Raw genomic sequence first — 18,215 nt, 5'->3', positions numbered from 1 at the left:
GTCATGCTAAGCGAAATAAATCAGGCAGAGAAGTACACATACCATATGTTTTCACTCATAGGTCTAGCAGGAGAAACCTAATAGGAGATCATGGGAAATAGAAAGGGGGAGAAAAGAGTTGAGGTGAGGGAGTGAGGCAAATCATGAGAGACTTTTGAATGCTGAGAATAAACTGAGGGCCGAGGAGAGAGGGGGAAAGGGGAAGGGGGTGATTGTTGTGGAGGGGGGGCACTTGCGGGGAAGAGCACTGGGTGTTATATGAAAACCAATTTGGTAATAAACTATTTAAATTTAAAAAAGCAACAACCTTTGATACATTCAATAACTAATAACTTGGTTGAATCTCAAAATCCTTCAGACTAGCTGAGTGAAAGAGGCAATTCTCAAAAAATTACATGCTTTGTGACTTCATTTTTATGACATTCTTGAAGGGACAAAACTATTGTATTAAAGAACAGATGAATGATTTCCATGGATTATGGGTGAGAGGGAGGTATATCTATAAAGTAATAGTGCAAGTGAAGTTTTGGGGTGATGTAACCATTTCTGATTATGGTGGTGGTTGGTTGAATACGTTTACATATATATGTATTATATATGTATATTTATGTATATATTTAAAATTCATAGACCTGTGTACACATGCACATACATGTACATATGCACATACACAAAATTAATTTTACCTTATGATACTTTTTTTAAGTGTTGTCTACTCTACCAGCAAGGCCCAACTAAACTACTGTCAATATGCCTTCCTTTTCCCTGAATTGAGTAATTAAGCCCATTGTACAAAAGTCCTCTGAATCTTGGAGATGTTTCTGGAAATTAAGGAATGGTGCCAGTTGCTTATCTAGATATTTTTGATGGCAAAAGGCTCGGCAGTAAGCCAATAAAATGAGAGGGGACCATAGCATGGAGCACACCAAGGAAAGAGGAAGTGAGGATATTGCCGTTCCAGTTCTCCATGGCTTTGGGTATCAAAGCAATAATTCGGCTGGTTTCTTTGACCCATATGAAATTAACTGTGGGAGGGAAGCCAATAGCTTGCCTTTGTGATCTCTATGCAAAGCTGAGTTTCCCAGCCTGAATGAATACAACATGTACTGTTGGCAAGAGCCACAGGAAAGTTTGACTATCCTCCATTTTAGAGCTGAATGCTGCCCATGAAAATTCTGTATGCCACCTACCCTGCAACCCCATCTTAGCAGAGACCACAAAAAACAGAATGGTCAAGGATTAATTCATGGGCACTTCCCTCCACCCAAATATACACAGCTGTGACTGAGTCTGCATCATCAAGCCAGAAACCAGACCAGGGAATTGGCACACAGGGGTCAACTAAGGAGTGACCATACTCGGGCTTCTAGATTCTGTAGACTGCCTTCAGTCTCGTAGGAAGATGGTTTCCGTCCCCTGCAGCTCTATTGCTGCTTCTGCAGAGGATACAGCTCAAAGTTAAAAACAGGGAAATAATGAGAAGAATGAGGAATACAGGGCCTCAGCTCACTGTTTCCAACATCAGCAGTGGCAGCTGCTGCTGAACAAAAACTAGTCTGAGCAGGAAGGGGAGAGATTTAAGCATTTAGAAAAGTCTAAGATTTAAAGCAGTATCAGATTGCACTGGGATATTTTATTTGAGGCAGTCAAATAGATTCCTATTTCTCCTTCCTCATTACTTAAGCAAGGAAGTTATGACAGCAAGTTTATTATTAGTTACTCAAAAAATTAAAAAATTTTTGTGTTTTGTGGAATGCTGAATTGAGACATTTAGTCATTTCCACAACAAAAAGAAGAAAGGTTAGGTAACAGATTAGGGAGATAACAAAAGGAGAGAAATAGGAAAGAAACAACAATTCATAGAAAGCTCAAGACTTTTCTTTGTCTTAGATCATTCTCTTTTTTCCAGCATCCCAGAGTCCCCTTCAGCTCTGTAAGCCAGCCTCCAGTCCAGGGTGTCCACTCCAGCTACCTTCTGTCCACTATAACCATGCGAGCTCATACTTTGTATATGCACCGTGCTTAGCTCTTCATTCCAAGCAACTGTGCTGAGGACCAAAGGATTAATAAATCTGCTTAGGCTGCCATCAAATCTGTCTGAAATGAGTGCTTTTTACCAGAGACAGCCTTAAATGTCACTGACCTTTCAAATGATAGCAATTATATTATATTATGCTGTTTGGAGGACCCTAACTCCCTGAAATGTTAGGTTTTGTTGAAGTGGGGTTTGTTTGCTTCCTTATATGTGAATAATGTCAGCTGAAGGAAGTGAACACATTTTGAAGTTTGGGGATTTAAGGAGTATGTGGTTTCAGGTGACTAGAGAAAATCTGAAAAAAAAAAACACCAAAACCCTTCCTTTAAAATTTAATTGAATTTCCAACAAATAGCTTTAAAAATATCTATCTAGAAATTTTTGCCTTCAATGCCTCTTATTTATCAATACATAAAAATATATGTAGCTTCACTTATAGGATTATTGATTTCTTTATATCTAGAGATGGAGAGATCTGTTGATCAATACATAGCACAATACTAACATTAATGTATGTCAGTAAATCTTGTTAGTTTGAAATATGCTTCCCTAATGAAGCCAAATTGATCATCGTTTCAGAATAAAATTCTTTTTTGATTTTTTTGATAGGATGAAATTCTTCTTTATGATTTCCTCAATTATAAAGTTAACTAAAGGAGGAAAGAGGGAAATGAAAGATGATACATGGAAACAACCAGTCATGCAAGGGCATGAAGCTTAAGAATGGCAAGTGGCTTAGAAGGTGCCTGTCCCTGGTTATCTAGATATCTTCTTTGGCCAGGTAACAACAACCCCTTGTTGAAGACTCCTGGCTTCTAACTACCCTAACTGGCTCTTTCTTTGTCCTCTTTTAATCAGCCACAAAACACAGTGGGGCACATTCATTAGCCTAGGTTTCCTTTATAGCCTGGGTACACTTTTACGGACAACAGCCAGGTGCCAGCCTCCACCAGTGGCATCTGATCATGCCTCACTTGTCTGCACCCTTTACCATTTTCCTAAAACAGCTTAGAATTTCTTTTTTTAAATAGTTTATTTTCAAATTGGTTTCCATATACCACCCAGTGCTTCTTCTCCCCACAAGTGTCCCCCACCATGACCATCACCCCCTCCTTCCATCCCCCTTCCCCTTCAGTCCATGGTTCATTTTCAGTATTCAATAGTCTCTCATGATTTGTGTCCCTCTCTCTCCCCAGCTCTCTTTTCCCCTTCCTCTCCCTATGGTCCTCTATTGGGTTTCTCCTGTTAGACCTATGAGTGACAACATATGGTATCTATCCTCTGCCTGACTTATTTCGCTTAGCAGGACACCCTCGAGGTCCATCTATTTTGCTACAAATGGCCAGATTTCATTCTTTCTCATTGCCATGTAGTACTCCATTGTGTATATATACCACATCTTCTTGATCCACTCATCAGGTGATGGACATTTAGGCTCTTTCCATGATTTGGCTATTGTAGAAAGTGCCGCTATGAACATTGGGGTACATGTGCTCCTATGCATCAGCACTTCCGTATCCCTTGGGTAAATCCCTAGCAGTGCTATTGCTGGGTCCTAGGGGAGTTCTACGGATAGTTTTTTGAGGAGCCTCCACACTGTTTTCCAGAGAGGCTGCACCAGTTTACATTCCCATCAACAATGTAGGAAGGTGCCCGTTTCTCCACATCCTCACCAGCATCTATAGTCTTTTGATTTGTTCATTTTAGCGACTCTGACTGGTGTGAGGTGGTATCTCAGTGTGGTTTTGATTTGTATTTCCCTTATGATGAGTGACGCTGAGCATCATTTCACGTGCCTGATCCAGCGAGTCTGTCATTCAAAATAGAAGGAGAGATAAAGATTTTTCCAAATAAACAAAAGTTGAGAGAATTCATCAACACCAAACCAGCCCTACAAGAAATCTCAAGAGGGACTCTATGAGAGAAATGTAGCAAGGAATAAAGGTACCAGAGACATCACTACACTCATGCACTCTACAATGACACAATGAATCTAAACCTACATTTTTCAATAATAACACTGAATGTCAATGGACTGAATGCTCTAGTCAAATGACACAGGGTAGCAGAATGGATCAAAAACCAAAACCCATCTATTTACTGTCTACAAGAGACTCACCTTAGACCTGAAGACACTTTAGATTGAAAGTAAGGGGATGGAGAAATATCTACCATGCAACTGGATGCCAAAAGAAAGCTGGAATAGCTATACTTATATCGGACAAACTGGACTTTAAAATAAAGGTAGTAACAAAAGATGAAGAAGGACACTATATAATAATTACAGGGTCTCTACATGAAGAAGAGCTAACAATTATAAACATTTATGCACTGAATTCGGGAGCTCCTAAATACATAAAACAATCACAAACAGAAGCAATCTTATTGATTAGAATGTGCTAATTGCAGGGGACTTTAATACCCCACTTACAACAATGGATAGGTCAACCAGACAAAAGATCACTATAGAAACAATGGACCTGAATGGCACACTGGAGCAGATGGAATTAATAGATATATTTAGAACTCTTAATTCTGACGCTAGGGAATTCATTTTCTTCTCGAGTGCACATGGCACATTCTCTAAGATTGATCACATACTGGGTCATGAAACAGCCCTCCATAAATACAAAAGAATTGAGATCATACCATTCACACTTTCAAATCACAATGCTATGAAACTCGAAATCAACCACAGGAAAAAGTCTGGAAAACCTCCAAAAATGTGGAGGTTAAAAACTACCCTACTAAAGAATGATTGGGTGAACCAGAACAATTAGAGAGGAAATTAAAAAATATATGGAGACAAATGAAAATGAAAATACAATTCAAACTCTCTGGGGCGCAGCAAAGTCAGTCTTAAGAGGAAAGTTCATTGCAATCCAGGCCTACCTCAACAAATTAGAAAAAGCATAAACTCAAAACCTAACAGAGCACCTAAGGAAACTAGAAAGGGAGCAGCCAAAACACCCCAAAACCAGCAAAAGAAAAGAAATAATAAAGATCAGAGCAGAATTAAACAAGATAGAATCCACAAAAACAATTGAACAGATCAATGAAACCAAGAATTGGTTTTTTGAAAAAATAAACAAAATTGATAAACCTCTAGCTAGGCTCCTCAGAAAGAAAAGAGAAAACATGCAAATAGACAAAATCATGAAGGAAAATGGGTCTATTACAACAGATCCCTCAGAAATACAAGCAATCATCAGAGATTACTATGAACAATTATATGCCAACAAACTGGACAATCTAGAAGAAATGGACAAATTCCTAAACACACATGCACTACCAAAATTCAAACAGGAAGAGACAGAAAATTTGAACAGACCCATAACCAGTGAATAAATTGAGTACATTATCAAAAATCTCCCCAACAAATAAAAGCCCAGGGCTGGATGGATTCCCAGGGGAATTCTACCAGACATTTAAAGCAGAGTTAACGTTGATCCTTCTTAAGCTGTTCCAAAAAATAGAAATGGAAGGAAGACTACCGGATTCATTCTACAAAGCACATATCACTTTGATTCTCAAGCCAGGCAGAGACCCAACAAAAAAAGAGAACTACAGGCCAATATTCATAATGAATACAGATGCAAAAATGCTCAACAAGACACTAGCAAATCAAATTCAACAGCATATAAAAAGTATTATCCATTATGATCAAGTGGGATTTATTCCTGGGTTACGAGGCTGGCTCAATATTCGCAAATCCATTAATGTGATACATCACATTAACAAAACAATAGAATTTCTTAAAAAGAAATAAAATCCTAGTTGTCAGTCCTTATAAATACCACCTCCCCGCCAGCCACAGCACACTTACAAAACAAACAAGGAAGAGACAGAGTAATTTAGTTGGCCAAAATCTTTGTAGTTAGAAAATATTTTGGAAAATAAAAAAAACATGGTTAATAACTTAATCGTTGGTGACAATATATAATTAACAAAAGTCAACCAACAAGCATGTTAGCTTGCAAATAAAGAGTAAACAGGTATTACTAATTTGCTTTTTTCTGGTGAATTTGTTAAATTACACATTCTAAAACATCACTTTTGAGACTATACACATAGCTAACCCAGCTTAGAATGTTCTCCTGCTTCTTACCCTTTATTTTAAACTCCTCTGCCCTCTAGACCATGTCTCATTCTCCTCCTCAAAGTTGCTAACAGCTTCACTTCCCTATCCTGGGTAAAATTTGCTGTATCTAATTATATTTGCTCACCTAAATGCCTAATTTACCCTTTTACTGCCTTCCTCGGGAAACTGTAAATTCCTTGAGGTCATTCACCATTTCTGACACTTCTCTTGTTTCCTTCATTGCACCTCACATGTCCAGGGCACAAAAACAAAAACATATTATTTAAATATTCAGCTTGTGGCTATACAATGTATCTCTATGAGCAGACAACTGAAAAGAAAATTGAAATGTTAACCACCACAGACTGAGAGGCACCCTCCAATGGCAGAATGGAAGGCATTTCAGTTAACTTATTGAATCTTACAGTCATACAGTGAGCCACATGGCAGTATTTCCCTCCCTATGTTGGTAGTTGTGAGAGAGAAATGAGTTAAATGTGGTCAGAAGGATGCTTACAGTTGATGAGGTGATTAAAGGTACAGTTCCCATTTTGAAGATGTGGAAACTGAAGCTTAGAAAAGTGAAGTGAAAAATAAAAATAGTGAAGTATAATAATAATAACTCACTCAAGTAGTGTAGTTAAGAGCAATAATATTACACTCTTTCCCTGGTTTTACCTCCTCATGCATCATCTGCACAATTTTTGTTGCATATGAATAACATATATTCAATTCCTACTGTTTTTTACTTAAATAATTTAAGAAGAATCTTTAGAATTATCAACAAATGGCAAACCAGTGCCATTTTCTATAAGTAGAACATATGTATTAATATTCTTTACAACACCTAACTTTTAAAATAAAAATAATGAAAGTTGTGTTACCAACTAAAGTTCACATTTTGTGACCAAGCAGATAGATTAGTGTATTTCATATAGGTGTTACTTCATACATATGGCATGACCTATATTTGAAAAATCAATCTTTTTCAAAGTCATATCTATGTGATGTGACTGTTTTGCCCCAAATGCAAAAGAAAATAAAATTCAGAACCATTCAAAATTAGTCAAGAAAAATTTCTATTAGCCCTGCAAAAGTAAAGGTGCTAATACGTATTCAACAAAGAACAAAACTAAGAAATTAATTAGAAGGCATGCGTGAGACAGTGAGATTTGAAGAATTCAGAATTAGCTTAAAAAGGCAGGAAAAAAACAGCACCAATTCCTACCTGGCAGTCTATTTAAACTTTGCTAAAATTAGAGTTGACAATTCTATTGACTTTGAAGGGTGATCCTATTTTTTTTGTAGATAAAACACTATAGTTTCTGAATACATAAAAAATCAAGTCTTTATGAACCTGAATATTTTCTAAATTGAGCATTCTAGTTGCCTGATTTTAATTGTTGTTTACCAAAGGTTAACCAGGAAATATTTTAATTTTAACCATCATTGTTAAGAATAATTTTTGAAAATATGAAGGCGAATTTTCTATAATAGTTAGTACTGAATGCCAAATGTGATATCACTTTTTTTTTGTCTGATATTGGGATGACTACATCTTGGTTTTAAATGATTTCAGTTTCCTGAGCACCTGTCATTAACTGGCTCTCTACTTATGCAATCCCTTTTGACTCTTCCTACATTACAGCAAGACTGGTATTATTATCCTCTTTGTGAAGATGAATGAATTGAGCTATCAAGAAATTAAATAACTTGTCTGGAGACACATAATGAACATAATAAGAACTCTCAGCCAGGTCCATCTGATTTCCAAATTCATGCTCTTAATCCCAAGTGTAGCAGAATTGGAATGCACAGAATTCTGGCCTGAGGTGCCAGTCAGCATAACATGTTTTAGTCTTAAAATATATAAGTTGGGTAGGTTTTTTTTAAACACTTTATTATCTGGAAATTTCCCTTATGCCTTAAATACAATACAAAAAGAAATTCAAATCCAGGTAGCTGACTTCTAATTAATTACACTTTAGTAGCATGCAATTTCTAATAATTAAAGATATTTTTGGTATGCACCTAGATAAAGTAATATTGGACACACTTAAATTGTTTCTTTTGGAGTTTCAGTATTCTAATAATACTGAAGAGTCTAAACATTGCCCCTCAAATTCATCTCCTAAATGTTATGTCATTCCTAGCTAAGAAATGTTTAAGTTAAACTTTTTAGAGCTGTGCTTAAAGTGTTAGAAATAAAATTATTCCCTTAAACTGGTAAAATGTTTATTATTCCCACTTTCCCCCTAAAAAGTAATTCTAAGTATTGAGGAAAAAGAACCTGCTAGAATCAATGCCTTTGTAACTTTAGCTAGAATTATTGTTTTATTAAAACAGTGAACATCCATTATTACTGTCATCTAATATCAGGTAGAATTTCATTAAAATCATTATAGAGTTTTATTATCCAAAGCTTATTAGAAAATTAGATTATGCCATCTATCTCACTTATGAGAAAATTTTAATTCAGAGAAATTCTATTTCTCACAAACCCTAATACTTCTTTCTGGCTGTAGGTAAACCATCCCATCTCCTTCTTTTCTGAATTAGAAACCAGCTTGATTTTCTTTCACAAACACATCATTATCTTAAGGAACAGAGGGACAATGAGAAACTCCCTCCCAAGTTTACACATAACCAGTGATGCTTTCTTCCAGTGCAATTTCACACAATTCATCAAGATCTGCAGCATCTGGCCCAGCCTTTGCCTCTAGGCTTGTCCAGCTTCTCTTCTACCCCAGAGTCAGTAAAGAACATGGTATACAACTACCTGCACTCATATCCAGGCGTCTCCAACTGCTGTTAGCCTTGGGTATGGGTTTCACCTCTTACACTTTGATTTTTTTTTTTTAATTTGGTCTGTAAGTAGAAATAATAATAGACCCTGCCCGATGGGGCTCTTATGAAATTTAGACGACATAATGCACATAACATGATGACATATGATAAATACTCAATAATGGTGGCTGTTATTATTAACTTGGATAGTTGCTCCTGGCAAGAACCTTTTCTTATCCACTCAAACCAGACTGGGTGTCCCCATTAAAAAAATTTTTTTATGTCTTTATTTTATTTTGAGAGAGAGAGACCGAGAGTGAGCAGGGGAGGGGCAGAGAGAGATGGAGACACAGAATTTGAAGCAGGTTCCAGGCTCTGAGCTGTCAGCACAGAGCCTGATGCAGGGCTCAAATCCACGGACTGTGAGATTATGACCCGAGCAAAAGTCAGACACTCAACTGACTGAGCCACTCAGGCAACCCTGAGTGTTTCCATTTTACATTTCTGTAGCATCTTGTCCTTCCTTGTAATACTCATCATACTTATACTTATTTAAGGTCTGTGTTCTCAGCATAGCGCCTGCAAAAGAATATTTGTTAAATGAGTAAAAGTTAATGCTGAAGCTATGAGACTAATGAGTTCTTTGGGTAGACATTCAATTATCTCAATTATCATTTTAAAAAATTGATCAATTTGAAGGAAATATTAAGAGAAATCGGTATTGAGCTACATCTTAGTTTGTGATATGATTCAGAGGAAAACATAATAAAGTGATAATCACTTTATAGTATATTCATACTTAAAATTCCCTCCCAGAGGCTCACAGAATATTAGAGATGGAAGACACTCCAGAGTCATCACATCCAAATCTTCATTTGAGAGATAAAGAAACCAAAAGCTGTCATTGCACCAAGAGTCACTGAGTTCTCCAAAACACCTCCCATAGAAAGGGCATCAGAAATGCTCTTGGACTCTAACTATGCATTCAATGAGCTCACAGTCTGAACCATAAGTTTCCTGAGCATCACTTAAATAGCTTGTGAAAGGACAGGACATCCCACAAAAATGGTCAGACAGAAATAGAGAATGGAATTACAATTTGGTGGTCCACACAGTCTTTCCTAGTGTGTCTTGAGCTAGCAACAAAGCATGGCACTCAAGGCTCAGGTGAAATGAAGTACAGCAAGCTAGGTGAAGCAGGTGTGAACTGCTCTGGAGAGACCCACAACAACCATCCATGCATGATTCATTTCCCGCTTTGAGCCAAATGGGTGACCGCTGGGTTTATCAAACTCAGCCCTCTGTACTGTTTTCTGGCTAGGACGGAGAAATGCTCCTGGCATCTGCCTAGGCATTCTGTCTTTTCTGCCAACTGCAGGGATATCCCTTTAGTTTTCAACATGAAAAACCCGGGGACAGAAGGAAAATCCCTCCATTAGTCAAGCACATGGGAAATACTCTCCATAATGCTGTGGAAGAGAATGATCTTTCACACACCGGGAAGTTCAGTTAAGTTCATTGTTTTCATGGCGCAAGCCTATGTGCTGGGAATACAAGACTAACTGCCCAACCCCCTGACTTCGGCTCCTCTGCAGCCTGCATATGGAACTGTAGAGAACAAGGGCAGGACGCCCAAACTGTACCCCTTTGGCATATTGATTATTTTGAATAGAAGTTACTTAAGAGATCGCCTGTACAAGAAGGACACTCAGACTCTCCTCCATCACCCTGAAAGCAGGAAATAAATCTTCCCTGTGAAAGGTACCCTCCCTGCACCAGAAGGTTAAGAGACATCCTAATTACCAGAGAGAGAAAATTTGGAGCCAAGAAGGCTGTGTGAAAAACCCTTGTTACTTTTTGCTGATTTACTGCCACAGTCCAAATTCTGTTTAGAATTCCTTGCTAACTTAAGTTCCAAAGCTAAGTTTTCTTTGTCTTGTCAATGCCTCACAAATTTTTTGTCTCTGTGTAAAAAGTTTAAAACCCACCTGCTCTGATCATTTCTTTAGTCTCGATTTCGTTATTGGGTCTCTATGTGCACCTAATACAACTGGGGTTTTTCTCATGTTAATCGGTCTCATATAAATTTAATTCTTGTTTTTCATCTTAGAGAGAGTATGCTCTCTAGGGGAGAGGGACAAGGGCAAGGAGAGAGAAAGAGAGAGAATCTCAAGCGGGCTCCACATTCAGTGCAGAGCCTGACGTGGGGCTCAACCCCAGACTCCAGGATTGTGACCTGAGCCAAAATCAAGAGTTGGACACTCAACCGACTTGAGTCACCCATGAACCCCTGTAAATTTCACTTAGTCCAACTAAACTGGTCCAATTCTTTCAACCAAGGAAAAATATTTTCTCCCCTTCAAGGGATACTTGACAGAGGTCCCAGAACACCTGAGGAGAATGGGTGACCCAGTGGGATACTTAGTAACAGTAGAGTTGAAATGGGGGAGGTTGAAAGGTCAAGAATTTTTGGGACAAAAAAAACAAATTCATGCTCAATCTTTATTTTTCACTTTTATTTTCCTTCTTGATAGCAAGTGGGGGCAGGACAAAGATCTGGCTTGGAAGACAAGTGACATGACTTGGTGCAGTGACACATAAACCATCTGGAGTTAGGTTTGCTGTAACTGAGAACAATGATGGTGCTTTCTCCTGGACACCTCTCCCTTTCATGGGGTGATCTGGACAGGTGAGCCTTCCAGGAAGTCCTTCCCACCATCCTCTGTCACTATCCTTAGAGTCCTCTCCCCCAAATCTTGTTATGCTGCATAAATCTATAAAAAAATGCCTAAGTTTCCATCATATCTTGCCCACAATTCTGATAAGGATTGTTCACACACCCTGAATTAATGTCAAGCTAACACAGGACAAGTTCTTTTTTTTTTTTTTTAATTTTTAAAAATGTTTATTTATTTTTGAGAGAGAGAGAGAGAGAGAGAGAGAAAGAGAGAGAGAGAGACAGAGCATGAGTGGGGGAGGGCAGAGAGAAGGGGAGACACAGAATCTGAAGCAGGCTCCAGGCTCTGAGCTGTCAGCACAGAGCCCGACATGGGGCTTGAACTCACAAACTGTGAGAACATGACCTGAGCTAAAGTTGGATGCTTAACTGACTGAGCCACCCAGGCGCCCCATGGACAAGTTGTTTTAAACTGTCTAAACTCAGCAGAAGAATAGCAGCCCATCATCATTTATTTTCAGCAGCTTGAATGCAAGTGTCATTAAATCTTTACAACAGTTCTGGTGAATGCCATTCACACAAGGGAGCTTTTCAATTTAATATGAATGATAAATCTTATACATGGTGTGAGATCTACTGGCCTGTAAAAACTGACTGAAGCAGTTTCCACAAGGGCTTATCTTGCTTGAAATAACTTAGGAACCAAGCTTTATTCTTCTTATGGGGAAGGGGATGGAAGATAATGGAGAATTGGACAAAGGGGCCAGCCAAGTAGCCAGTCAACCAGACTCAACAGAAGTGCTTGGGTAGAAGCCTGTACTTACACAGAATTCACTAATTATATACCCATTATGTGAAGGTCTGTGTATATGTGGATCCCACCTTCTAGTAAAGGAGATTATATTTATACAGAAATACTTGAAACTAGGTAACATTAGGTAAAACTAGGTAATATTGAAACTATAAGTAATAGGGTCATCTGTATTTATTATAATACCTATAATTTAGTTAAGAACCTTAAAGTTCAGTGTTGCATTAAATTGTGCATGTGCACAAAATATATGCTTCTTTTCATGATATTTTATTCAGTAAATGTAGTTTATTATTTTAAATTTATTTTTTATACTTTTGAATAAAAGGTATAAACTTACAACCCAGAAATCTTAATTTTCAGTTGGGAAAACACTTATGTATATATGATTAGATTATTGATGCATAAGGAAATTCACACATGGACCTAGGAGAAACTCTAAAAGCAAACCCTCTTTACATTCTATCAATCAGCCACTCATTTCCTGCCTTCACTCAGATGGCCTGTGAAGCCCATCTCCAGTATGAATCTTCCCCTGACAATATGCAACAGAGATGGTGACTTTTCTCCACAAATCACAATGTAGCTTGTACAACTGTCTTATTTGGTCATCACTCGAGTATAGACCTATACTGATAATTACACAAAGTTGTAACCCTTTGTCTTTATTCTGATGAAGTTTCTTGTATATGTCTAAAATGCCTCTTTGTATATATATTTGTCTGTTGCACACTTCAAGCTTATAAAAAGCAGGAAAAGAACCCCCCCTTCTCTTATGTTTATAAAAAAGATCTACAGAAACATTTAAAAAATTCACTTAATAATGCTTAGAGTAACTTAAGTAGTCAACAGTATAATTCCTTCTAGTTGGATTCAGGTAATGTTTTTTTTCTCAAAGGGCTTCAGAGGCTACAAACAATAGGACAACCCAATAAATGCACAGAAGGTAGCCAGCCATAAATGGTTCACAAAACAGCAGTTTGTAGAGAATTGTAAGAAAAAGTTCACTTGCTAAAACAGATTGAGGGTGAAAATGGAAAGACTTTCATCATTAGCTTTCTCAAATTGAAGGAAAAGTAGGAATGATTATTTATGGTACAAATATTTATCTTATAGGTTGTTCAAAGCATGGAGTAAAGCTGACTCTCTAGGACAATAGTTATCATTATTGAGGGGACATTTTCCACAAAGATTATTTGCAAAGGAGACTTAGAAAACTAGGTCAACAGGCTGAGCCAAAGAGAAATATTACTGTAATTCCTTGGCCACAGGCCCACCCAAGAACATTGGTCTAAGCCACAGGAGAACTATAATTTCATAAATATACCACTATGTTAAATTTATGACCCCAAAGGTAGTTTAAAATTTTATTTTACTCTGGATTGACTCCAACAGTGCCAACTACTCTTGGTACCTGACAAATCACCAGCCTGGATGTGTCACAGTTTAATGCCTTACAAATGCAAAGTGCAGGGACTGAAGGACATGAAGAAAGAACTGAAGAAATTAGTGAGAGAGGAGGTCACTTTGTCACAGACAACCTAGAGATTATATTTATGGATCACCTATTGTGTGCAATGCATTTTATAATGATACAGAAGAAAGTTTTTCTATTTAAATACTAAAATTGTTATCCTAAACAAAATCAAACTTTTCAAGGTTACAAATCTATCATTAGAATCCAGTTTCATTCAGGGAAATCTCAAATACTTGAGTAACTGGAATATTCTCCCCTCCTTCACCTGTCTTAATCCCTCATGAATTCATCATACCTCTACAGTTCAGAGCTAAAGGACTTTGAAGAAAAACTTAGAGCTCCCTATCATCCAGAGGAAGTTAAACTGGGTGCCTCAAGGATTTTTCAATAAGATTAGGAAGTAGGCAAGAATATTAAATTCTCTAATCTGCAGAGTAACTATGGGGCAGTCACTTCATAAATGCACCCATCCATCCCTTAACTTCTGCATTCCTCTCATGTCTAAAACTCTCCCAAAGCTCCCCATCGTACTTAGAATAAAATTCTAACTTCTCTTTTTTTTGAAAAAGAATTTCCAGCTTTATTGAGATAAAACCAGCATAGGGGTGCCTGGGTGGCTTAGTCGGTTAAGCGTCTGGCTTTGGCTCAGGTCATGATCTCACAGTTCGTGGGTTTGAGCCCTGCATCTGGCTCTGTGCTGACAGCCAGCTCAGAGCCTGGAGCCTGCTTCGGATTCTGTGTCTCCCTTTCTGACCCTCCCCTGCTCGTACTGTCTCTCTCTGTCTCTCAAAAATAAATAAAAAACATTACATTTTTTTTAAATTAAAAAAACCCAGCATATAAAATTGTGTACATTTAAGATATACAACGGGTTCATTTGACAGACTTACATATTGCAGAAAGTGTATGCTATCACCGCAGCATTCCTTTTGGTGTCCAGAGGTTTTGTAGTTTGATGTAGGCCTGCTTGTTTGTTTTTGCTTTTGTAGCTTTAGCTTTGGGGATCAAATGTGAGACCCATGTCAAGGGCTTACAACCAATTTTCTTCTAGGAGGTTTATGGTTGCAGGTCTTACATTTAAATCTTTAATCCATTTTTAGTTTATTTTTGTGTATGTTGTAAATAGTCCAGTTTCCTTTTTTTGCATATGGCTGCCTAGTTTTCTCAGAACCATTTATTGAAGAGATGGTCTTTTTTCCATTGTATATTCTTTATTTTTTAAATTTTTTTATTTAAAAAATTTTTAATAGTTTATTGTCAAATTGGTTTCCATATAACACCCAGCACTCTTCCCCACAAGTGCCCTCCTCCATTACCACCACCTCCCCTCCCCTTCCCCTCCCCCTTCGGCCCTTGTTTCCAGTATTCAATAGTCTCTCAGGTTTTGCGTCCCTCTCTCTCCCCAACTCTCTTTCCCCTTTCCCTTCCCATGGTCCTCCATAAGGTTTCTCCTGTTCTCCTGTTAGACCTATGAGTGCAAACATATGGTATCTGTCCTTCTCCGCCTGACTTACTTCGTTTAGCATGACACCCTCGAGGTACATCCACTTTGCTACAAATGGCCAGATTTCGTTCTTTCTCACTGCCATGTAATACTCCACATCTTCTTGATCCATTCATCAGGTAATGGACATTTAGGCTTTTTCCATGATTTGGCTATTGTTGACAGTGCTGCTATGAACATTGGGGTACATGTGCCCCTATGTGTCAGCACTTCTGTTTCCCTTGGGTAAATCCCTAGCAGTGCTATTGCTGGGTCATAAGGGAGTTTTATTAATAGTTTTTTGAGGAACCTCCACACTGTTTTCCAGAGCAGCTGTACCAGTTTACCTTCCCACCAACAGTGCAGGAGGGTGCCCATTTCTCCACATCCTCGCCAGCATCGATAGTCTCTTGATTTGCTCATTTTAGCGACTCTGACTGGTGTGAGGTGGTATCTCAGTGTGGTTTTGATTTGTATTCCCCTTATGATGAGTGACGCTGAGCATCATTTCATGTGCCTGTAGGCCATCTGGATGTCCTCTTTGGAGAAGTGTCTGTTCAAGTCTTCTGTCCATTTCTTTACTGGATTACTCGTTTTTTGGGTATGGACTTTAGTGAGTTCCTTGTAGATTTTGGATACTAGCCCTTTATCTGACTTCTTATCCGAGTCTATGAAGCTCTACATGACCTATCCTTGCCCATGGCATTGACTTTTCTAGTGACATGCTCACTATTGATCCTGCAGGTGCATAGGATTCTTGTACTAAACCTTGCCTTGAACCTTCCCCTCCCTGATCTTCCATGGATGGCTCCTGCCTGTCATTCAAATCTTAGTTCAAAAGTCACCTTCTACATGAGGCCAATTCTCACTTTCAAACTAAACTTCATTCTAACACAGATTACCTCACCGCTTACTGTTTTATTTTCTTCCAAGTACTTGAAAAATCTGAAGTTGTATGTTCATATCTTGTTTACTTGTTTCATTTCCTGCCTCTACCAGAATATATGAGCAAGGACTTTGTCCTATTCATTGCTGTATCCCCAGTGCCCAGAGAAGTGCTTGCCAGATAGTCAGTGATCAAGAAATCTGCACCGAATGAATGAGTCCAGAAATTATTTCTTTAGCAACTATTCATCCAGATTGTGACCATAGTTATAGAAAGCAAAAATACCACGTTTGAACACAAAAAAATCAGAAGAAAAAAGTCTGTATTAAAATTCACGAGATGTTCTGCTGTAGATGAGCCATTCAACCCCTCACATATAGCATTTTTACTTTTTCTTTACATAATTAACGATTTATAATTTAAACAAATTTGTTATCTAGTTTCCTGGGACTGTGGTGGATTAAAAAGGCACATTAGATGTAGGCACATTAATAACAGCAAGAAGGAATCGGCCAACATGCAGGAAGTTGAAAAATTACTAATGAGCAATAAGGACTCAGCAGAATATTTGGGGGCACTATGTATAAAAGCAAATGGTCTTCTTACCAATATAAAGTTGCCAACAAACAATACTACTATTGTAGTGATTACTCAAGTTATCAGTAAAATTATATTATGCTGTATATACATCTAAAGAAACAAGGAAATAGTAAATATCAAGGGATCTTTAGAAAAGACTTAATCCAAAATATTACTTTTATTGTTATTTTAAAGGCTAAGCAAAATTTGGTTTTTTGAGAAAATTATTTCTGTGGAACATGTTAAAGAAACTCCTTCCTTTTCTTCCTTCTTTCCTTCCTTCCTTCTATCCTCCCTTTCCTCCTTCTCCTTTCCTTTCCTCCTACCCTTCTCACAATGAGAACTAGGTAGCTAACCATGTCCCTTAATAGCTTAGATATGTAGAAAGCACAGATCCAAATCTGACTTTCAACAATACCAGCTCTGTTGTTGTTTTCCTGATTTTGACATGATCTTTTCTTCATCTTGATTTATATTTCATCTTATTTATATTTTCCTATACCTGGTTACTTATTACTATTTACCTTTCCCTTTGCCATTTTTTAATTTATTATTTTTGTTATAGTTGTGGTCCACTTGAAATTCTTTTTGGAAAAGACTGAGTATATATAAACTTTCCTGAGATCTTTCTGCTTATGACAGGAGATAAATGGTGTGACATTTTAATTATTATTTCACCATATAATCAGTTTGAGAATTCAATAAAGAGAAACAAGCTCTTTGCTGATAAAGTGGGATTTTCCAATGACAGAACATTGTATGTGCTTGAATAATGCCCTGAAGTTTTTTGGCTCATAATCTGTTGGACATGGTAATTTAAAGGTTAATACAAATTCACACATCCTGAAAATTGAAAGTTAGATTCCAAAAATTGACTAAATATAACCACAGGAAATGTGCACAACACAAAGGGCAGCCAAAAGAGGAGTCACAGCTGCTGATTACTTTAGAATGAGGGAAAGTGAGCTTCCTAAGAACACAGTCCTACAATAGCTCAATAACGTTAACTGTATGGAACCATCATTCTTTCTTTTGCCCACCTTTTATTTTTTTATTTATACGGCTCAGTTCAAGGAATCAGTATACCCCAGTTCAAGGAATGTGGCTTATGTTTGCGATTTTTGTTGTTCTTAATTTTTGAATACTGTTGCTCGGGGGTCCCAGTGAGTTGCTGTAAAGTGGAAGAGATCACATGCAGAATATAAGACGGTTGTCTGTTTAGTATGGAATCCCACTTTCACTAAGGACTTCTATTTGTGTAAATCTTATAGCATCTTATAGTCTCTGAAAAATCTACAAAGAAGAAACATATTTGAAAAAGAAAATTTACAATGGCATAGGCAGTATCATATTCTGAAAACAAATCTGTTCATAAACCATATGAGGCAATAGTTTGATT

The 18,215-nt window shown here is 37.6% G+C and overlaps 1 protein-coding gene across 1 annotated transcript in view; it reads right to left on the bottom strand.

Moving 5' to 3' along the window:
- Positions 1-18,215, bottom strand: part of LOC115300764 — a 68,472-nt gene that overhangs the window by 42,761 nt on the left and 7,496 nt on the right. Inside the window, exon 2 of the mRNA XM_029950289.1 lies at positions 17,903-17,987. Coding sequence (XP_029806149.1) covers positions 17,903-17,987 — 85 coding nt within the window. The remainder of the gene's footprint in view (positions 1-17,902; positions 17,988-18,215) is intronic.

This window comes from Suricata suricatta, chromosome 1, assembly GCF_006229205.1.
Source record: "Suricata suricatta isolate VVHF042 chromosome 1, meerkat_22Aug2017_6uvM2_HiC, whole genome shotgun sequence".
NCBI lineage: Eukaryota > Metazoa > Chordata > Mammalia > Carnivora > Herpestidae > Suricata > Suricata suricatta.
The sequence above is the reverse complement of the archived record's forward strand: the minus strand, read 5'-3'. Positions and strand labels throughout refer to the sequence as shown.